Source organism: Castanea sativa, chromosome 7 (genome assembly GCF_040712315.1).
Source record: "Castanea sativa cultivar Marrone di Chiusa Pesio chromosome 7, ASM4071231v1".
Taxonomy (NCBI): Eukaryota; Viridiplantae; Streptophyta; class Magnoliopsida; order Fagales; family Fagaceae; genus Castanea; species Castanea sativa.
In genome coordinates this window covers 15,167,480-15,188,449 of record NC_134019.1, presented here as the reverse complement: position 1 = coordinate 15,188,449, position 20,970 = coordinate 15,167,480, and the positions used below count along the sequence as shown (strand labels likewise).

General features: G+C 31.5%; 1 protein-coding gene across 1 annotated transcript; it reads left to right on the top strand.

The window, feature by feature from the left end:
• Nucleotides 1-17,585: 17,585 nt before the first annotated feature.
• Nucleotides 17,586-18,510, top strand: LOC142643774 (vacuolar iron transporter homolog 1-like). Its single transcript, XM_075818489.1, has one exon. It carries the CDS (start codon nt 17,673-17,675, stop codon nt 18,318-18,320), a length of 648 nt encoding a protein of 215 aa, XP_075674604.1. The 5' UTR covers nt 17,586-17,672; the 3' UTR covers nt 18,321-18,510.
• The last annotated feature ends 2,460 nt before the right edge of the window (nt 18,511-20,970 follow it).

Genomic DNA, 20,970 nt, shown 5'->3' with positions numbered 1-20,970 from the left:
CAAAAAGGAGGACGTAGGTCCAAAGAACTCGATACAATGAATTTATAGAGTGTGAGCTAGAAATCTTGATTCTAATGAGCTTAATTGGTAATGACAACGGCCCAAGATTACAAAACAATATAGATGAACAAGTTTATAAGATGAAGTTTATCCTCGGACTCAAGCCGAGAACCAAGTGTTTATATTTCTTCTTCCTTTGAAGATTCTTTACCAATCTCCCCTCCCATTTTTATAGGACCTCTCTCTCTTTTATAGTCCCTCCTCACTTCTTCTAGATTCAGACTGTTTCCCTTGATACTTGTCCCATCTGCCTCTTTTGGAAGTCCCTAGGTAATAGCTGTAAGGCTGAAAATCACTGTTCAGGTATCACTTCCTCATAAATGCAGCCAGAGACTTAGGCACAGAACATTCAATGCGGAGGTAGCAGCTTTCTCAAAGACCTTTTCTTTACCCCTCTTTCTCTCTGTGCCCCTTTTAAACATATCTTCATCCCCAAGACCTTCTAAAATATCATTCTAGTTAACATGACGTATCACCTGATCCTCGCTACACTCAGCTGAAAATGCAATATTCCTCGGATTATTTTCATTCACCTCATCTGCCACATTTGCTTTTGGGGCTGTAAGTTTGATATCATTATTATCATTAACCGTCCTCGGCTTAAGCATATGGCCCAAAAACATATCTTGGGCCTTTTGTCCCCACATGATCTATTATTGGTCTTACTGCTTCCTTAAGATATAGAGAGCTATAGCTCCAAGTTATGCGCCTGGATTGCTTTCTAGTTTTCAAGAGTTCCTTGATTGGAGAACTTTTTTGTGGCCTTTGGAGGAACTTATTGAGGAACTCTTTTTGAGCGTTTTGCTAGTTTTTATGGAATTTAAAGAGAAACTTTGAAAAAATTTGAGAGAAATCTAAATAAAACTGAGAGAATTTCATTGATTGAAGAAAATGATTACAAGAATGGAAGTTAATTAAATAATACATCATGCCCTGTTTTATATACACAGTGAAAAACTATCAACTAGAAAATGGCGCCAAAAACAGTTACAATTAGTTATTGAAACTTCTAGAATGTACACGTGGCAACCAAAAACTAACAACCTCCTAAAATTACGGAATCTAAGTCTTCAATGTTGTTGGGTGAAGAAATCATGATGTGGCATTGCTTCAATGACTTCCAAAACCTCAATGCTAATCAGGTCAGTCTTTGATGCTTGCTATATGGCTTGATCCCTACATTACTTATCAGCAAGTGCTGCACTTCCTAGCACGTTTGTGTCTTGGCTAGTGCACTTTGTCTCAGCAACTGCCACATCACTTAGCACACTTGCAGCTTGCCTTATGCCACTCTGCCCTGTAGTATGCCCTGCAATTTTAACAAACTTCATTGTTATTTTAAATTTGTAGAGAGTCCTAGACCCCGTTGGCCTCGCATAATATATGCATGATTGCAATTTCAAGTTTTAGAGAGTTTAACTTGGCTGACAAGTAAAACTTACGGTGCATGAAATGTATGTGTAGTGAGTTTTGCTCTTGTGAGTCCTATGTTGGGTTTTGACCATGGCTAGCCCTGTGTGCTAAGCTGGATCAACCTTGGTTGGTTGCCGCACATACTGTGGCTGCTTGTAATCCACATTTGACATTTTGGGTTTTAGGTTGCGTTTGGTTGGATGGTAAATTAATTTCGAGCGAAAAATAATTTCAAGGGAAAATGTTTTTCTATAAAGAAAATGTATTCAAGCTGTTTGGTTGCACCATAGAAAATAGGCTAGAAAACAAATTCCACTGTTTGGCTGCCTTGAAATTCGTTTTACTGTATTCATTTTTCCATGTTTGGTTTGTTCACATATTTTACGGAAAATATGAAATGCCTTACAAATAAACACCTGCATTACTTAGACGAACCTGTAATAGCACAAAAATAATCATCCACTTCAACATTTGCAAAGAGCATCACAAAAATAATCATCGACTTCAACATCAACAAAGAGCATCTGAATATACCCATAATATTTATATCAAAATGCACATAATGTACTTTCACCATTAGCATTACATGTCCATGGTGTACAAAATTGATACCTACATGTGGTATTTGAATAGTACACATGTGCCCTACATGCTTAAAGTCACCATACATAACTTGGGCAATTGTATTGTCCCAATAATACAAAAGAGTTCACATCCTACAGGTTACAAATACATACATAGCCTGCTTACCGATAATACAATTGTCACATATATAATACAATGTTAGGTGAATACTATTACTACATCACACACAATCCCTAAAGCTACTACCATCACAGTCAACACCAAACAGACAAGTCAAAGTCGAGTGAACAAATAATTATCCATCCAAAGCTTTCTCAGCTTAGCATTCTTGGCCAGAAATCCCCTAGCTGCCTTCTTATTTTCACACAAATGGTCAAAGGCAGTTGCGAGCATATCTTCACTATACCCATCCGCTGCCATAGCCATCACCTTAGAGTAAAGACTATTAAAATCAACAGGCCCCCGGTTGATTTCTTTCAAGGCCACAACAATTTCCTTAAGCTGATCAGATAGATCAGTCAGAACACTATCATCAGAGGGAGGTGCACGGCCTCTTTTGCGGGACTTCGAAATTTTGGACCCAATGGTGGATGATTCTACCACATTCTTCCCCTTATCCACCATACCCTCCTCCCTATTGTCACCCACCATCTCAGTGCTCTCCGCATTGTCTAGCTCTGTGTCAATATCGCATATGACTTAGCAAAGCTACTTGTGGCTATATCCTTACCCACTACAATGACCAACTCATTGTACATCTCTATCTTCTTGTTCAAAAAATCAGCATGCTTATGATGCGCTTGTAAAGGAGAAAGGAACATACAATAACAATGCAATGATCACTTCACTTATAAATTCAATATTCAATTCAATATAGATGTCATTAGATGATTTATGTGAATGATAAACAAAAAAAAGCTGTTCTTACCACAAGAGACGTAACCCATGATTTATGGGATAAGAACAACAAAAAATACAATGCACAAATACTAACACTAGATTTTACAATAGATCCTCATATGGAAGTTACATTTGAAAAGTAATGGAATCCTAAAAAGAATGACACTATAATTTTCATATAAAGAGGGTACTAAGTCAACCTTGACTTGTTCTCAATTCATAGATTATAAAAGCCAAAAAAATATATTATCATTTATATTAAGAAAATATAGTTGGAAGCCATACTATAACTTCCTCCTGGTACATCTTCGCATCGCACGTGATCATTTTTAAGCTATCATCCCAGCCGAACCCACTCTTCTTTTGAAGAGTTTGAATGGTAGTCCACATTGTCCTCAAAGTACGCATCCGATTCTCAACATACGAAGGGTGACACTCGACCCCAAATTGTTCAGATTTCGCCTTGGCAACAGTAGTGAAGGAACCGGGCTTAAAAGTGTTCAAGGGCTTGTTGCCCTTCGCGGCCTCTTCGGCAAGTACAGTTAGCATGGTTGTGTGCATTGGCGGCAACCATCGGAACTATTTACTGCCCACCTTTTCTTTCCCTTTCGACATTACTACATATGATATTATATAGTGAGACTAGCATTTAATAATGGGAGTAGCATTTACGAATTACTATGCATATGAACAACAAATCAAACACACATACAACCTCGATTATAGATGTGCACAACAGAACGAAACAATTATTGGAAATAACAATGTATTGTTGAAAATAATGATCCTTACACCACCAGAAGTCTATAGTAAATAGATTGACCATACAGAAAACAAGAATACAGTACATAGTACAATAATCTAAATCTAAATAAAGTACTACTCTCCACTCCTGGTATAATCAGACCACATAGCTTGGCATATCTTATCTCTTTTAGCATTCCACACTCTATTGTCTTCAGCAGAGTCCCGACGTGATTGGGTTTCTTGTTGGGAGCCACTATCCTGTACTTGGTTCATTGCAGCTTCCATAATATAGTTAGTAGGATCAACCCTCATAATGTGATTATGAATCACACAACATGCTAACACTACTTTCACTTGGGTTTCAAAAGACCAAAATGGTTTTGCATCCAACACTCGAAAACGTTTCTTCAACACTCCAAACCCTCGCTCAATGGTAGTTCTCAAGGAAGAGTGTTGGAGGTTGAACAATTCTTGTTCATTCTCAGGAGGACGATCACTAAACTCTTTCAAGTGATATCGCACACTTCGATAAGGTGACAAAATTCCATTTTTATTATCATACCCAGCATCACCAAGATAATACTTACCTACATATGTTCAAAAATAAAACCAAATCACTACTATGCTTAGAAAAATGCACAAAATTTATTAAACTAATAAACTCAAAAGGTGAAGTAATCCTATAATACCTGAGGGAATTGAAAATCCCTTGGCCTAGCAAATACATCATTTAACACACGTGAATCATGTGCACTGTCTTCCCATCCAACCAATACATAAGTGAACTTCAAGTCAAAACTAATGGCAACTAACACATTTTGCGTGGTTCCACCTTTGTGACCATGAAACCTTCCTTGTATTTTAGGTGGCACAGATGCACAAACATGTGTACCATCTATCGCTCCAACACAATCCTAATTTTTGACAGACATAATGATTTAAAATTACACAAATTTTCACAATTTACACATATACACAAGTCGCAATATTTACCTTAAGATACAGGTAGAACCTTTTGCTATCCCTTATCTCTGGAGGTGTATCTTCGCTAGGCAGTCTTCTTAGAGCTCTATATAATTTCAAGACCCCCTAAGGATGACGTTGAAGTATCTATGAACAGTCTTAGTTGATCTATGGAATCGACTACCAATTACACGAAATCTCACATTATGATCAATAATGTGTAAAAAAATTAGCACTTGCTTCGTAACGGACATGTGCTTAGTCGGGCGTATGTGCTCCCCCTCAGTGAGGATGTGACATAAGTGGTGGAAAGCTATAGGCTTCATACTAATTTGACTAACACAAAGTCTCTCACTTCCATGCAGAATACTATTTATGTAATGCTCTCTTTCGGCTGCATGATTAACATAAGGCGCCCTAAGCAGTCGTCTACGTCGCAATTTCCTTACCAATGCAACCCCCACAAGGAGGACAGATACAACTGAGGCAAGAATTGCTACTTTGGTTTTTTGCTTCATCTAAAAAATCACAAACACTGTGATCTAAGAGGTATGTAAACAAGCATGATATTGATTACATAGTATATAAAAACAGCCACAACAGTAAAACAGTAGAGCACACCCTCTCAACCAACACAACACCCATGACCTCTAACACAATCAGTATATACAGCCATGCTCAAAGTTTGTTAAACAATCCAAATTCACATAAATGTTATAACAAACCCAGTTCAAGATCAAGGAAAAAGACACAACTACTGTGGCAGGGTGTCCACAGTATTCACAAGGTGCCATATACATTGATCAGACAGTTCACAAATCACAGTCATAACGAGTACCAAAATTTATGCGCATATATTTCTGTATCGCCATAGCCATCAACAACATACACAACATAATACCATCACAATCAATATTTTATTGTATACAAAACAGCCAACTCCCAAACATTCAAGCAAACTGTAGTATTTTTATTTTATTTTATTTTGGACAAGTGAGATCAAAACCATTATGAGAATCCATAAAATGTTTAATTCCCCTTTAAATAATAATCTACTATATTAACCACACCCCTATTTTAAGTGTCTAAACATTTTATGGCTAACCAGTAGAATACCCATCAACAAAAACATCAAGAAAAGCACTAAATGAGCTTTAACAGCAACAAATCACATTGCATTCCTATTTTTGTATAATTGTAAGACCAACAAAATTTAATTTCTGAAATCAATAATTAAATAAATAACTAGATAATTAAAAAAAGTAAATAAATAATTAAATATGTATTTAATTAAATAATTATATATATATATATAGATCGGATCAACCCCTGAGAGTAGCATTTGTTGAGGGTGGGTTGGAGGTGTGGATCGGGTTTTGTAGAGGGTGGGTTAGAGGTGGGTGGATCGGGTTTTGTAGAGTTTGGGTCGGAGGTGTGTGGGTCGAGCTTTGTAGAGTGTGGGTCGGAGGTGGGTGGATCGATTGTTGTAGAGGCTGGGTTGGACTGAAATGATGAGAAACAATGGAGGAAACTCATCGTGGGAGAGTGGCGGTGCTCGTCGGATTGTGGGTGGAGTTCGGATTGGCGTGAGGGAGACGGTTGAGCTCAGACTGGCATGAGGGAGAGGGTGGAGCTCGATTGGCGTGAGAGAGAATGTGAGAACCCGAGAGAGTGCGTGAGAGGCGGAAATGAATTGAAGGTAAAATAGAAACGGAAATTGTTTTATGGGTGGGAAGAGGTATTTTACGGTCAATGGGGAAGTGATTTTCAGTTTGACCAAATTTTCAATTGCTGCTAAATACACGCAAATGTGTAAAATATTTTCTGAAATAGATTTACCGTCCAACCAAACACAACCTTATATTCAAAAAGTCTATAACCACAAACTTTACCACATCCTTTTTCACAATTATTGTATGTAACTGACATTGAGTGATGGAAAAAAAATAGTAGATTTATATGAAAGTGAAAAATACTTTATATTTGATGGTTTTATTAGAGTATTCACATTAGTTCATGAACAATTTTCTGTCTATTTTAACATAAAAATTTACCTTTTCTATTTTACACAACCACTTTTAAAAAACATCCACATTAGATTATCTATTATATATTTTATTTCAATATAATATTTATTCTTCATCCATTTTTTTTACTATTATTTTTGTTATTTTTTTCCTTTTGGTTTTCCTTTGTTTTCTCATTAAACCTTCAAATCCAGAACCTATCAAAGCAAAAATCAAACGCATCAAACAAAAAAAAAACCTTCAAACCCATCAAATCAAAACCTAGAATCTTGAAACAAACCTAGAATCAAAGTACTAGTCCTCATTCAACGCCAGAACCAAATCAAGCTTCAACCTTATCAAACCGAAGTTGAAACCCACAATCCATTTGAACCTATTTCAAAACCCAAATCAAGCTTCAAACCCATTGAAACCCATCAAACTGAAGCTCAAAATGAAATCTAGATTTATGCTTCACATATTTTGAACCAATTCGAATTCCATTGATTGGAAATCCAATTAACCAATTTTAGCCCATTTGACAAGATGTAGCAGAGGGATGATTGGATGTTTCTAGGTTGGGGATAGATCCTATAGTGAGGGAGAGATATGAATTTCTGGGTTGAGAGAGAGAGAGAGAGAGAGAGGGAGATGAATTTAAAAAGATATACATAGCTATAGTAACTATGTATATTTACACGATTCGAGAGTTCAAACAACTCGTGCAAAAATTCCTATTTATTTTAGTATAAGAACATACATTTTTTTATTATTTTACATTACAATTTTTCTAAAATACACCTATCAAATTATCTATTCTAAACTCTATTTCATTAAAATATCAATTTTTCTTTATTTTTTTAATTGTTTCTCTTTCTTCACATATAATATTCACCATTAACTCTCTTCCTTAATCCTCAAGATATGTAAATAAAGAATAAAAAACTAAATGCATAATGAATAACGCTAGTGTAAATTTATATGGTTATTGTAGCTATGAATGAATTTACAGAATTATACATAAACTAATGTAGGAGGTTTTGGAGGTCGTTAAGCACAATATAAAACTTTTTTTACTTTACAAAAATTGATGTAAATGCTCTACTGTTGCAATTATAGTTGTCAAAATTCCAATTTAGATTCTACGATTTTACAATCCCACTTGCCCAAAATGATCCAGATTTTTCAAAGATCTTTACGATCGTTCAGGACTGGTAGGATCGTACAATTCTGATGATCTCAAACAATGTTGATTTTTTGTAATTTTCTTTAATTTGATAGAAAGCTTAATTAGACCTAAATGAAAAATAACATTCCAATAGACTAAAATTTTCTATTATAATGTAGAGAGATAGAGAGAGATAGAGTGTCAATTGGACTCAAATAAAAAATAACATCCCAATAGAGTGTTATGTTTTGAGTTTTTGGTTTTTTTAAATAATGCTTACAAATAGATGTAGTGATATATGGTAATAATATCAAATCAATGCAAATTTTTGGTTTTTTACGAATGAATGTATAATTTATGTGATTATTTAACATACTAATATGTATTTTTTGTTTTTTTCTCGAATAATGTATGATTTTACGATCCACGATTTCACCTACTTTCCACGATCCTACGTAGGATCTTGATTTTGACAACCTTAACTGTAATAATATATTTTACACAATTTTAACTTAACTAATATTTGTAAATCTGACACTTTTTATTTTATTTTATATTATACATCGTTTGATGTAAGTCCCCTTATAATCTTATTTGAGTATTATTACTTTTTTGATTATTTTTTTGGAAGAAGTATTAGTAGCTTGTAGAAAGAGAAACAGTGAGACATTGACACTAGTAACGAACAAGATTATAATATGGGATCTTATAAAGAAACAAAAGATTTATAATATCGGAATATATGCGGGATTGTGGAAGCCACACGTCTCAGACAGCTTTTTATAGTATATTATTGCTATAAAATTGGGATTTGGTGACGGCTAATTGGGAGCGGTAGAAAGTGGTGTCGTGTTATTGTCTGTACAGGAATCTATTCTGTGTTCACACCCGCGGCTTGCTGTCCAGTGTCCACGTACGTAAGTAGTACAAAAAAATATTTCAATTCTCACATTATAAGTTATAAGTGCTCAGTATATTATATATATGTTTAATTAATTAATTTTTATTTAACTAATGTTTTTTTTTTTTTTTTGTGTGTCAAAAGGAAAACTTTGTGCTAGTTCCAGTGACGGAGCTAGGATTTTAGTCTAGAGGGGGCAAAATTAAAAGACGATATTAAAAGTGAAATTTATCTAAAAAACAGTAATCAACAATAATAACAAAATAAATAAACAATTGTAAGCAAATACGAATATATTTCATATTATTAAAATAAATAAACAAAAACAACTCATTCATAGCTACTAAAAAATTTACAAACTGATAGACTAAAAATATGATTAGTGTTACTTAAAAAATATAATGAATAAATGTTTGAAATTATTTTTTGTGATTGGTGACATGTCAATTTGTAAAACATAAGTAGTAAAATTTGTAATATCTCTAGCATCATTCAAAGATAAAATAATGTGAAAAGTATCATAAATAGTAAAATTGGTGTAAATAATGATATAAAAAAAATAGTGAAATAGGTGATTTGGTCACTTTAACAAGTCGAAGTTTTTTTTTTCTCCTCCGTGTGACTAATAATACAAAAAAAAAAAAAAAATTGGAGTCAGGGGGGGCAGGTGCCCCCCTCGCCCCCTCTGGCTCCGCCAGTGGCTAGTGCTGTAGTTGTAAAGTCAAGATTTCAATTTAGAGGGCAAGAGTTAAAGGTAATATAAAAAATAACCTAAAAAATATTAATCAATATTATCAATTGAATAAATAAACAATCATAAATAATTATAATTGTCAAACAAAATTTAATATGAATGTAAACTATATTTTATTTTCTCATATCAAGATCAATTTACTTAACAATTCTTGACATTTTACATATTTTGATCACGGCATGATTTTCTTCATTCCCAATAATCTTAAAGACTATTGTAAGATTCGCTTTTCCATTAGGATGGAATTCATATTAAAGAATGAGCTATAGGAAGATTTGTAAAATCTACCTCAGTATAAGTTCATTTAGAATTTTAAATTGACTCATTGTCATGCTTAGGACTCTTCATAATTCAATTAGCTACAAATATATATTCTCATATCATTAATTGAAATAAACCAACAAAAACAACTAATTCTTTTTTAATAGCAATCAAAGTAGGCAATGAATCTAAATAAATATATTAAATTTATACATTTAATTTGATGCCTTCAAAAAAAATTATAAAATAAATAAAATTCAAAAGTCTTAAGAGTATAGCAATATACCAGTAAAATTAATTGATTGCTTTTAAATATATATAAAATTCATCATTTTTTCCTCTATTTTTCAAAGTATTTAAAATTTTGTTTATAACAAAAATTTAGAGTTTGAAATTGAAAAGTCAAAAGATGGAAGAAAAAAAAAATTGTAAAGGCTATAAGTTTTCAATATCGTACAAGAACATTAGTTAATTTATTATTAAAAAAAATTATTTTGTGTAAAATATAAGACTCACCGCCAATTAAATTCCAAGAGGGAAAAATAAACAAAAAGAAAAACAATTGAGGTAAACAATAAACATAAGTGTATTGAATAGTTACTGTACATACAAGCTAGATTTTTGGAAAGAAAATAATTGCGTCTTAAATATATAAAACTATCCCAAACTTCACAGCCTTTTACTTCTAAAATATAAATTTGAGTTAAAATTTTTTTTTAAAAATTATAATAAACCTACTTGTAGTTAGTCCATTTTAATAGTGTCTACGTGTGGTTCGAACTTTATCACTTTATCTAGTGGGCCACTCTGTAGGATATATCTAACCTTCCTCAACTTTTCACTTTTTTTTTCTTTTTTTTTTTTTCTTTTTTTGCTGAGAAAAAATAGAAAAAACGTAGTAAAAAAAACACCAATAAGGAGGATAAAAAACTTAAGGTTTTGTAAAAATGAAGAACAAACAACCAAATATGGGATTTCTCAAATCCTAAATCAAAATCATAGCCCACCACAACCACCGATTCCACAACAAACACATCCATCACTGATCTGCTGACCCACAAACAACCAAAATCTAAAGCCACTCTCTCTCTTTCTATCTTTCAGACTCCAAAGCTTTCTCTGTTTCCATTTTCATATCATAAAAATGCAGGAATTACCTCTCTGTCTCTCCCACTGCACTCACTTTTTCATTTTTCATTTCCAAACAAAACCCTTTTCTTCTTTCTCATATTCAGCTTAATAATACTATTTCAAAGCACTTAAATTTTTTTTGATGGGTCTGATAAGTCTGAACACCAAGGAGGAGGACGAAATGTTGTTTTCTGGTTCGTCATCAATATATCCTCATCATCGTTCTCTGCCGCTACTTGCTGTAACAGTTTCGAATTTGGGTTTGAGACAGAGCTAGAGAACTTGACCATCTATAAAAAATTTTGCTGGGTACAGATTTTCTCTTCACTCCTTGAACTTTGGTGTTACAATATTGAGAGGAACTTTGGTGATTGGGCATCTCTAGTTCAATTCCCCGTTTTGATAGAGTAAAAAAAGGTAGCTTATAAGATTAGTTTGACGTTTTCATAGGTTGTAGAGTAGTTTAGTTTATTAACTAATTTTTTTTTTTTTTTTGGAGAAACACACACACACACACACACACACACACACACACACATATATATATATATATATATATATAGGAAAAGTTGAAGAAATAAAGGAATACACTCACACTCACACTCACACTCACACGCCAACACCAAAACTAATTATTAAATAGTAATATTTTATTCAATTTTTTGTTTCAAACTATCAGATGGGTTTGAGTAGTTTTTTTGTAAAATAATATTATTTTATTTTAGTAATAGTGTTGAGCAATTAAATTAAGTCATTATGACTTGATTTCTAGTTTTATTTGATAATAATAATATTGTATTCTTATTATGCAAAGGATTCAAGGTATTGAGATAAAAATTAATTCATTTCAATTGTTTGATTTTATTTGACTACTTACATTTTAGCCTTGGCAGAATGCGAATTCTCTTCACATTTTCAAAACGCAACTATTTCTAAAAGGTTGCTTTTTAGACATCACCAAACGCACATTTTATATTTATGGTTTCAAAAAGTGCTTTTTGGGTTAGGAAAGCTGAAACAAACAGGTACATAATTAGATTATGAAAATTCAACTTCATGTTTTCAGGTATGTGTAATTTATGGGGAAACTATTCATAGTTTATGTACATTTTAAAAGAAAAGGTGTTCAATATTTAGAGGTCTCTATCTCAAATGTTGAAACTTTAAGTGTTGAAACTCCTAAAAAAAATATAAAAAATGTGTGAACCTAAAATAAGAATAATATTTTCATAGATTGTTGTTAGAATCATATTTTTATATAGTTGGCATATCTTATGACAAAATGTACTTTACTTGTATTTAGGTAAATCCAAGTGATTCAAGAATATCATGAAGTACTGTAAAAAGGTTTTTCATGTGGTAGTATTGAAGACATGAAGACCGCATAAAGAAACAAGTGTAAAAAGTTGAAAACTGGTGGCTCGACACCTGACTTGATACCTGCATCTATTGAGATTTAATGAGGCTTGACACCTCTCAATACCTCTCGATCTATTGAGCTTCGTAGATTTTAAAGTCTTAGATTTGATTTTTGGCCTATGATGACTTGGCTTTTCTAGGGTTTTGTTTTCTAACCTACTAGATGGTATAATAACTTTATTTTATAGCCATCATCATACACAGAGACTCACATAGAGAATCTACATATTTCTTGTGAAGTTACTGCATTCTTATATGCCTTTGGGTTTTTTAATTAAGTTGTTTTCTATTCTATAAGTGTGTGGTGAAGAACTTTGCATCAAACAACAAGCTTCAAGTTGCTGGGAGTTAGTCACAAATTGAATATTTGTGCAATCAAAGAAGTATCTACAAGATCAAGTCTAATTAGAGATCAGTGTAAGGATTCTACTGTAGGTAGGTACTTTGGAATATGAATTCCTTGTACTTGTAATTGCTTGTTCTTAATAAGTGGATTTTTGAGAGTATTAAAATTCACTCGGTGGGGTTTTTGCCTCTAAATTTCCGCTGTACTCTAAATTAGAATTGAATTTGTTGGTGCTCCCATGTTATTTGCATGTAATTTGATCTAATTAATTCAATTACCCAAGTAACTTGGGTAATTGAATTAATTAACAGAGGTCAATTTATAATCCAACAACTATGATGCCCAAGTATGAAAATTGATATGTGAATATTTTTGATCGATGTGGGAATATACCATAGATAAATTCAATGAAATTCGTTGAGGGTATCAATTTATAATCCAAGAATTCTTTATGTTTTTTTCTTCTTCTACCTTTTTTTCCCCCTTAAAATATATCGATCAGCTTGATTAGCTACATATAATCATCTTTAAGCCTCTTTCTTTGTTATATTAAAATTCACATATCAAGCAACCCAGTCTCTTGGCAAATTAAACTTGTAAAAAGAATGGCTGAAAACCAAGGCCACCTCAACAACTTTAGGGACCTTAGGCGAAAATTCTAAGTGGGGTCTTTTTAATATTTAAATATTTATTAAATTTTTTTATTAAAAATATATTTTTCTTGTTTTTTGAGATGCAAAATTACTAATTGGTTATTGCAAATTTTCTAAAGCTGTAACCACTTTATACTTTAAAGTCTAAACCTATACAAATAAAAATTAATATATTACTTCGTTCAATAAATTAGTATCACTATAATACAATTGATTTGATATGATATACATCAAATTATTAGTTAGTGTGATAATTTATAATAATCCATAAAGTAAAAGCTTGCATAAAAAAAAAAAATAATTTGAGTGAGTATACATTGGGTGTGGGTGTGGCCTGTGTGGGTGGGTTACTAGGTTAGTGAATGTGTAGGCAATGGAACTGTGTGGGTGGGCACTAGCTAATAGCTATATGCAGAGATCTCTTGCACTTGCACAGTAGTTATGAAATTTTTTTTCAACTTTTTAGATTATAAGATATTATATACTCAACAGTTGAGTACTATCAAGCTATCATTCTATTAAGTTGTGTGTAGTGTGCACTATCACTGTAGAGTGTGACGGTGAGCAGACTGCATTGTTTTTTTTTCCCTTTTAATCTTCTGCAATTTAGGATAGAATGAGGCATTTTAATGCATTTTATTGTCCAATAAAAGGATTAAAAAATTTTATTTTTGTAATTAAAATGTATAGATAAATATATTATATATATAATTTTTTTTACAAGTGGGGGCCTTCTTTTATTTGGAGGCCTTAGGTGATTGCATCAATTGCATCCATTGTTCAGTCAACCTTGCCAAAAACAGCCAATGATAACTGATGAGTATGAAAATTTTAATTAGTATTAAGAGTTCTTCGTTTGTACTTTGCAAGAAATAAAACAAGGAAGAAAAGAAAAAAGAAAAGGAAAAGGAAACATCACTAATTATACAACTTTTATTATTATTATTATTATTATTTAATTTTTTTGTTAGCTGCGCTAAATCTTTATCATTTCGTTGTGAGCAGTAATTGATTTATAAAAGGGGAAAAATGGGGAGAAAAAAAAAGGGAAAAAAAAAAATCCTCTAGTGAAGAGCATGATAAGGGGTTTAACCTCTATCACGATATTTCTTTCTCAAAATAAAAAATATCACAATTTTTTTAACTAGTTCAGTGCAATACATGAAAAAGTTTAATAAAATATATTTTTATCTAAAAAATAATTTTCTCTCACTTTTATTTTGTATATAAACATGAAACTTGATAATTATGATAGTTATTTATAGAAAATTATTTTGACTTGATTTTCATATAAAATATAAAATATAATAATTATAGTATTTGTCAATAACTATATATTACAATGATTGTGTTTTATATTTAAATATAAATATATAATTATGATAATTATTAATACAGATCTATTATAATTGTGTTTGTATATTGAATTATCTATTCTAATATTTAATTGATGGTCTAAATATAGAACATAATTTATAGTCCAAAAAAAAAAATGGATAGAGTGCCTTAAAGGCACAAGTTAAGGATTAATAATACTCGATTATGAGCTGTAATGTATATTTTTCAATACACTTGTTAATGATGTATTGACTTACATACACAAATTCATGCATGTTTTTTTTTTTTTTTTTTGGATATATGTTTACAGTTTGACTATATTTTTTGAAAAAAAAAATGTATAAACCAATATTATTTAATAAAGCATTAAATGTACCTTAACCAATTGCTTTAAAGCATTTGTTAACGAAAACTTTAAAAAATATATCTTAAAATATTCAAAAATTTTAAGTCTACAATATTTTCATGACAAATTCTAAGTGGTGACAGGTTGTTAATGGCAAGCAAAAAATAATTTGAGTATTGGGTTCAAATTAAAATTAATAATAACTTACCATTTAATTTGTTGTGAAAATATTGTGCGATTCAAAAATTTTAAGTTTACAATATTTTCATGACAAATTCTAAGTGGTGATAGATTGTTAATGGCAAGCAAAAAATAATTTGAGTATTGGGTTCAAATTAAAATTAATAATAACTTACCATTTAATTTGTTGTGAAAATATTGTGGATGTAGCACCCTTTTAGAGATTTGAACTTTGGACCTTCTGGAGTGACCAACACGTACGTCAAAAGTATGCAGTGGGATTTTATGTTTTCTAATTAGGTTATCATGTCACCTCCAAATGAAAATTTTTCTAATTAGGTTAGTATGTCGCCTCCAAATGAAAAATTAAAAGTTTAACATAAATTTATATTCAGTTAACGTTGTCTCCTTCTTTTTTTATAATAATTTTTTTGAGGTAAAAGATAGAAATTATATTAATAACTAGAAGGGATACAAAGTATATACCCTGGGCGAAAATCATCAAGGGAAAGACTATGGGCCGGCTTTAGGCCTAGGCCATTTAGGCCATGGCCTAAGGCCCCCTAGCATGGAAAGGCCCCCAAATATGGGGCAGTAATTAAAAAAAAAAAAAAATTAAAGTAAAGAAAAATGTGAGTTAGGTGTTCATTTTTTTTTTCAAAGTCTAAAATATTAGAGTTATGCTAGTATATTACAAATTTTATTACATAAGTCCTATAAATTGACATGTCACTAATCACATGAGATAATTCAATACTAATCTATTCTTTTATTGAAGTGTCACCTTATTGTCACATCAGTTTGTAAACTTTTTGTAATAAAATTTATAATAATTTTAGCATTTTCTCAAAAAAAGAAGAAGGTATTAATAGAAATCCAACCTAATCTCCATTAAATGAATGAAAATGCTAAAGCTAATACAAACTTTATGACAAAAAACTTACAAACTGATGTGACAGTAATATGATCAGTATCACTTAAACAGTATAATAAATGAATGTTTAAATAACTTTTTATTTATTTATTTGTGATATTGTAGTTTGTAAAACTTATATAGTAAATATCATTAGCTCACTTTAGGTGAATTGGTCATATTAATAAGTATGAATTAATTATAAATTTGAAATAAAAAATAAACTAAACATTATTTAAGTGATATTTAGCTGTAAAAGGTTCCTTTAAAATTTTCACCGTAGGCTTTAAATTATCTTGGGCTAGCCTAGCCATGAGTGCAGCAGCATAAGGGAAGGAAAGAAACAACAGTGAGCCACCATTTTGATATAATTAATATTGGTTATTGTCATTATCATTTGTAGAGTTTGTGTGTAAATTTTTATATTAAGGATGTGTTTGGATACTGCTTATTTTGCTAAAATTAAAAAATTATTGCTGAAAGTACAGTAGATAAAAGTAAAAGTTAGTTAAAATAGTACAGTGGAGCTTATGAATAGTGTCAAAAAGTACAGTGGGGCCTATAAATAGTAACAAAAATAAGTTGAATAGTGAAATAGTTTTCATTTTTCATTCTAATCCAAACGCACACTAATTAAAATTTAAGTATTGATAGCTCTCTGGACGTGCTAGCTCATAGATAATCAATCAAATTATTATTAGTGAAAAGATAAAATTTAGTTATAAAATTGGTTGTATTTTAATACTACAATCTTATTCAATAAAATATGCATTACTACAAATTTTGAAAATCTAACCGTTGAATTGTATGTTCTTTGCACTCTTAATACACATTTCAAATTTTGTGTTAATCAAATATTATTTACTATATGATCTATAAATTTATATTTTGTGCATAGTTTTTTAAACTAAACTTATGATTTTAAAAATTTATTGATGACATGACTATTAATTTTTAATTTTTAAAATTTTTTCAAGTATGGAAGATATAAGAAGAAAATATAATTTAATGATGGATTTGTTAAAATTCATCTCCAATAAAAAGATATCGAGTAAGATTGTAATTTAAGACTACAACTAATTTTATAACTAAACTTTATCCAATTTTGTAACTAAATTTCATTCGTATTAAAAAAGAAGAAAGAAAAAGCTTATAATTAATATTCAACTTTGAAATAAAAAAGAAAAAGAAATGGGCATCCTGGACATTTTTGATTATTAATTAGCATTATTTTTTTCCTTCCTTTCTTTCTTTTTGAATAAGCATCTTGGGCTCTACCTTTTTTTTTTTTTTTTTTTATGAACGAAAAAGAGTGCCCTATGGGCTCTACTTGACTGATATCAACGTTTTGTGAGCTTTCAAGCTAGTGTGGACGCATTAGATTCCAAATACAAAAACACAATTTAATCTTTCCACCTGTCCAAAGTGGCATCCACCACATGTCTACCACACACTTGCTGTCTATAAATACCAAACCCTGAGGCGTGTGCCCTCCACACTCTTCCATATCCAATCTCATTTTCTAATTTTTACTTCTTTATTCATCACATATACCCTCTTTTTTTGTGCTTCCATTTCCTTTAATTCCATGGCATCTACCAATCAAATCCATGACCTACCCTCTGTTAAACCTCTAGATATTGAGCAACAAACCCAAGAAGAAGAAGTACAAGAAATCAAAGTTTTCGATTATGCAAAGAGAGCACAGTGGCTTAGAGCTGCTGTGTTGGGTGCCAATGATGGGTTACTTTCCACAGCTTCACTCATGATGGGAGTTGGAGCTGTGAAAAAGGATGTTAAGACGATGATCCTCACTGGGATTGCTGGTTTAGTTGCTGGAGCTTGTAGCATGGCTATAGGAGAGCTTGTCTCGGTTTACTCACAATATGATATTGAAATGGCTCAAATGAAGAGAGAGGACATGGGAGCCGAGGAGCTAGATGCTGGGAAAGAGAAATTACCAAATCCATGGCAAGCAGCTGGAGCATCAGCTCTTGCATTTGCTGTGGGGGCTTTGGTTCCATTACTTGGGGCTGCCTTTGTAAAGGACTATGCTGTGAGAGTAGGGGTAGTCATAGCGGTTGTGAGCTTGGCTTTGTTAGCTTTTGGTGGGCTTGGTGCTTTGCTTGGAAAGGCACCTGTGGTGAAGTCCTCTTTAAGGGTGTTGATTGGGGGCTGGTTGGCAATGGGACTTACTTATGGTTTAACCAAGCTTGTTGGTTCTGCTGGACTCTAATCTTACTCACCTCAATAGCCAATTAATTTTCTGGCTTCTTTTTGCTTTCCATCTTTTGCTTTTTCTTTTGACACTTTCTTTCTTTTTAGATCTCTCAGATCTTGTACTACCTGTTGATCTTGGATTTATTGGTCCAAAGGAAACATTCAATATATTAATCTTTGTGCAATTAATTTCAATTATAACTTCGAATTGCGTCGGTTTTTCTCTAATTTACCAGATTTACTAAGAGATTTTATCAGTTGAATTAAGTGAAATTGATGTCATTGAAGAAGATTAAACTAAAATACTATCTTCTTCACCAAAATACTAAATTACAAAAATTTTGACAATTTAATTGGAGGTTGAATGATTTCATATCATCAAATGCCCAAAAAATAATTTGTCATTCATACTATAACAATATCAAATACCCTTTTATTGGTGTTTTGCAAAATGGTAGAGAGCCTGCGATAAAGTTAGACTTTGATTTCTTATACTCACACATTTCCATGGGCTGAAAAATTAACAAGGGGGCCTAAATGGAATCCATGTCATTGAAGAAGACTAAACTAAAATGTTATCTTCTTCACTAAAATACTAAATTACAAAAATTTTGACAATTTAATTGGAGGTTGAATGATTTCATATCATCAAATGCCCAAAAAAATAATTTACCATTCATACTTTAACAATATCAAATGCCCTTTTATTGGTGTTTTGCAAAATGGTAGAGAGCACACGATAAAGTTAGACTTTGATTTCTTATACTCACACATTTCCATGGGCTAAAAATTAACAAGGGGGACTAAATGATGTTATACTATTTACGATCACCATTACTGACGCATGAAATGACCACTGTTTTATTCAGCAAAAAAAGAAGAAGAAATGACCACTGTTTTAAGAGAGTTGTTGCTTTGATCAAACCATTTCTAGCAAAGCTGTGGAGACTCACATAAATAATTTTTCCTTGACATGATTTATTATATTTTACCTATTTAACGATTTAATCCTAAATACTTACTGCTGTGTCAACTAGAACCTAGCTAAAGTGGATCTTCTATTGTTTGGCTTAATTTATATTAAAAAAAAACGTGGTTAAGCAATTATGCTACCCGAAATCTAGTATCTTCCCATTGTTTTAGTGACCCTACAAATAGATTGTGATGTCAAGAGATCCTGTTGGCCTAGTTGCTCTTCCTGACGATAATTTATTTTATTAATTGTCATTTTCTTTAGTTTTATACCTTTTAATTGACCCAGTTTCCATCGAGATGCCTAGTTACTTATTGCAATTCCCACAGAAATGGTAAAAAGAAAAATTATGCGCTGTCTTAACACGACTATGACATGAGTAATAAAGCTAAAATGAATTGAATGTGTATGTGTGTGTATATATATATATATATATATTTTTTTTTTTTTAGTTGATAAACAAGGGTATTTAGGTCTCTTTAAAGTATTTGGATGTTTTTAGTCGCACCAATGGTCGGATCCATTTCATGCACAATTTGACCCAAAAATTCACTAGCACAAGCACTGCAATAACTTAAATAATTTTGTTCCTATCATAAGAACTCGAGATTTACCTTTGAGCGTTTTTATTTATGAGAAGACTGACTTTTGGGCTTTTCAAAAAAATAAATAATAAATTTTTTTTTTGAGTTAATTGAGTAATGTTAGAAATATTACAATTTATGGGTCATGTTGATGGGTGCCCTTAAGACAATTGTTAATAAACCATTTAAGAAATTTTTTGACTCCACTTTCATTGGAAATATAAAAAGTTGTAAAAAAAAAATTTTATTTTTCTTTTCCCATAAAAAATTTCTAAAAAAATTTCCTAAATCAATGGCATCTATTAACTTTTAATAGAACTTACAAATTGATATATCATTAATTATAAGAAGACAATTTAAAAATTCATTTATTAGGTGATTGAACTCCACCAATCACATATATTGCCACATTATTATAAGTTTTATTTAGTAAAACATTTTCTTAAATAATTTTGGAGTTTAGCTTACCTCCAGTACTTTTTCAACTGAGTGTGTCATTTTGTTTTAAATATACAATGGCAAGTGGTTGTGAGTTTTAATTTTCACATTTTATTTAGTTAATGGATGATGTGACAGTCTCTCATTAAGCAAAAAGAGATTCTGGTTAAAAAAGTATTGGAACTAAGTCAAACCCATAATTTTGATGGGAAATTATAATGTACTCTTGGAGCACCATAAATGCATACTCCCTCCTCTCACATGAATGGTGGATCCCACTAATTAAATTCATGGTGAGACTCACCATTCATGTGAGAGGATGAATATGCATTTATGGTACTCCGAGAATATCTAATAATTTTCTAATTTTGAGAGTGTGAATTTTTTTTTGATACAAGATAGAATTCTACTCTAGCCTAATCTAAGTGTATATGTGTGTGAAGCTCCCTCTTGGAGACTTGAACCCTGACCCTTGTCCTCCCACACCCCACAAGCACTTATACTTGTGGAGTGAGTATTGCATCAAGGGTGTGTGGTGATAGAGTGTGAATTGAAGTGAAGCAAATCCATATATTAATAGGGAAATGTTTTGGTTTATGAACTATCTTTAGAAACAATTTATTGAAAAAATGATAAAACAATAAATGTTGTTGACAACTTTTTATATTTAT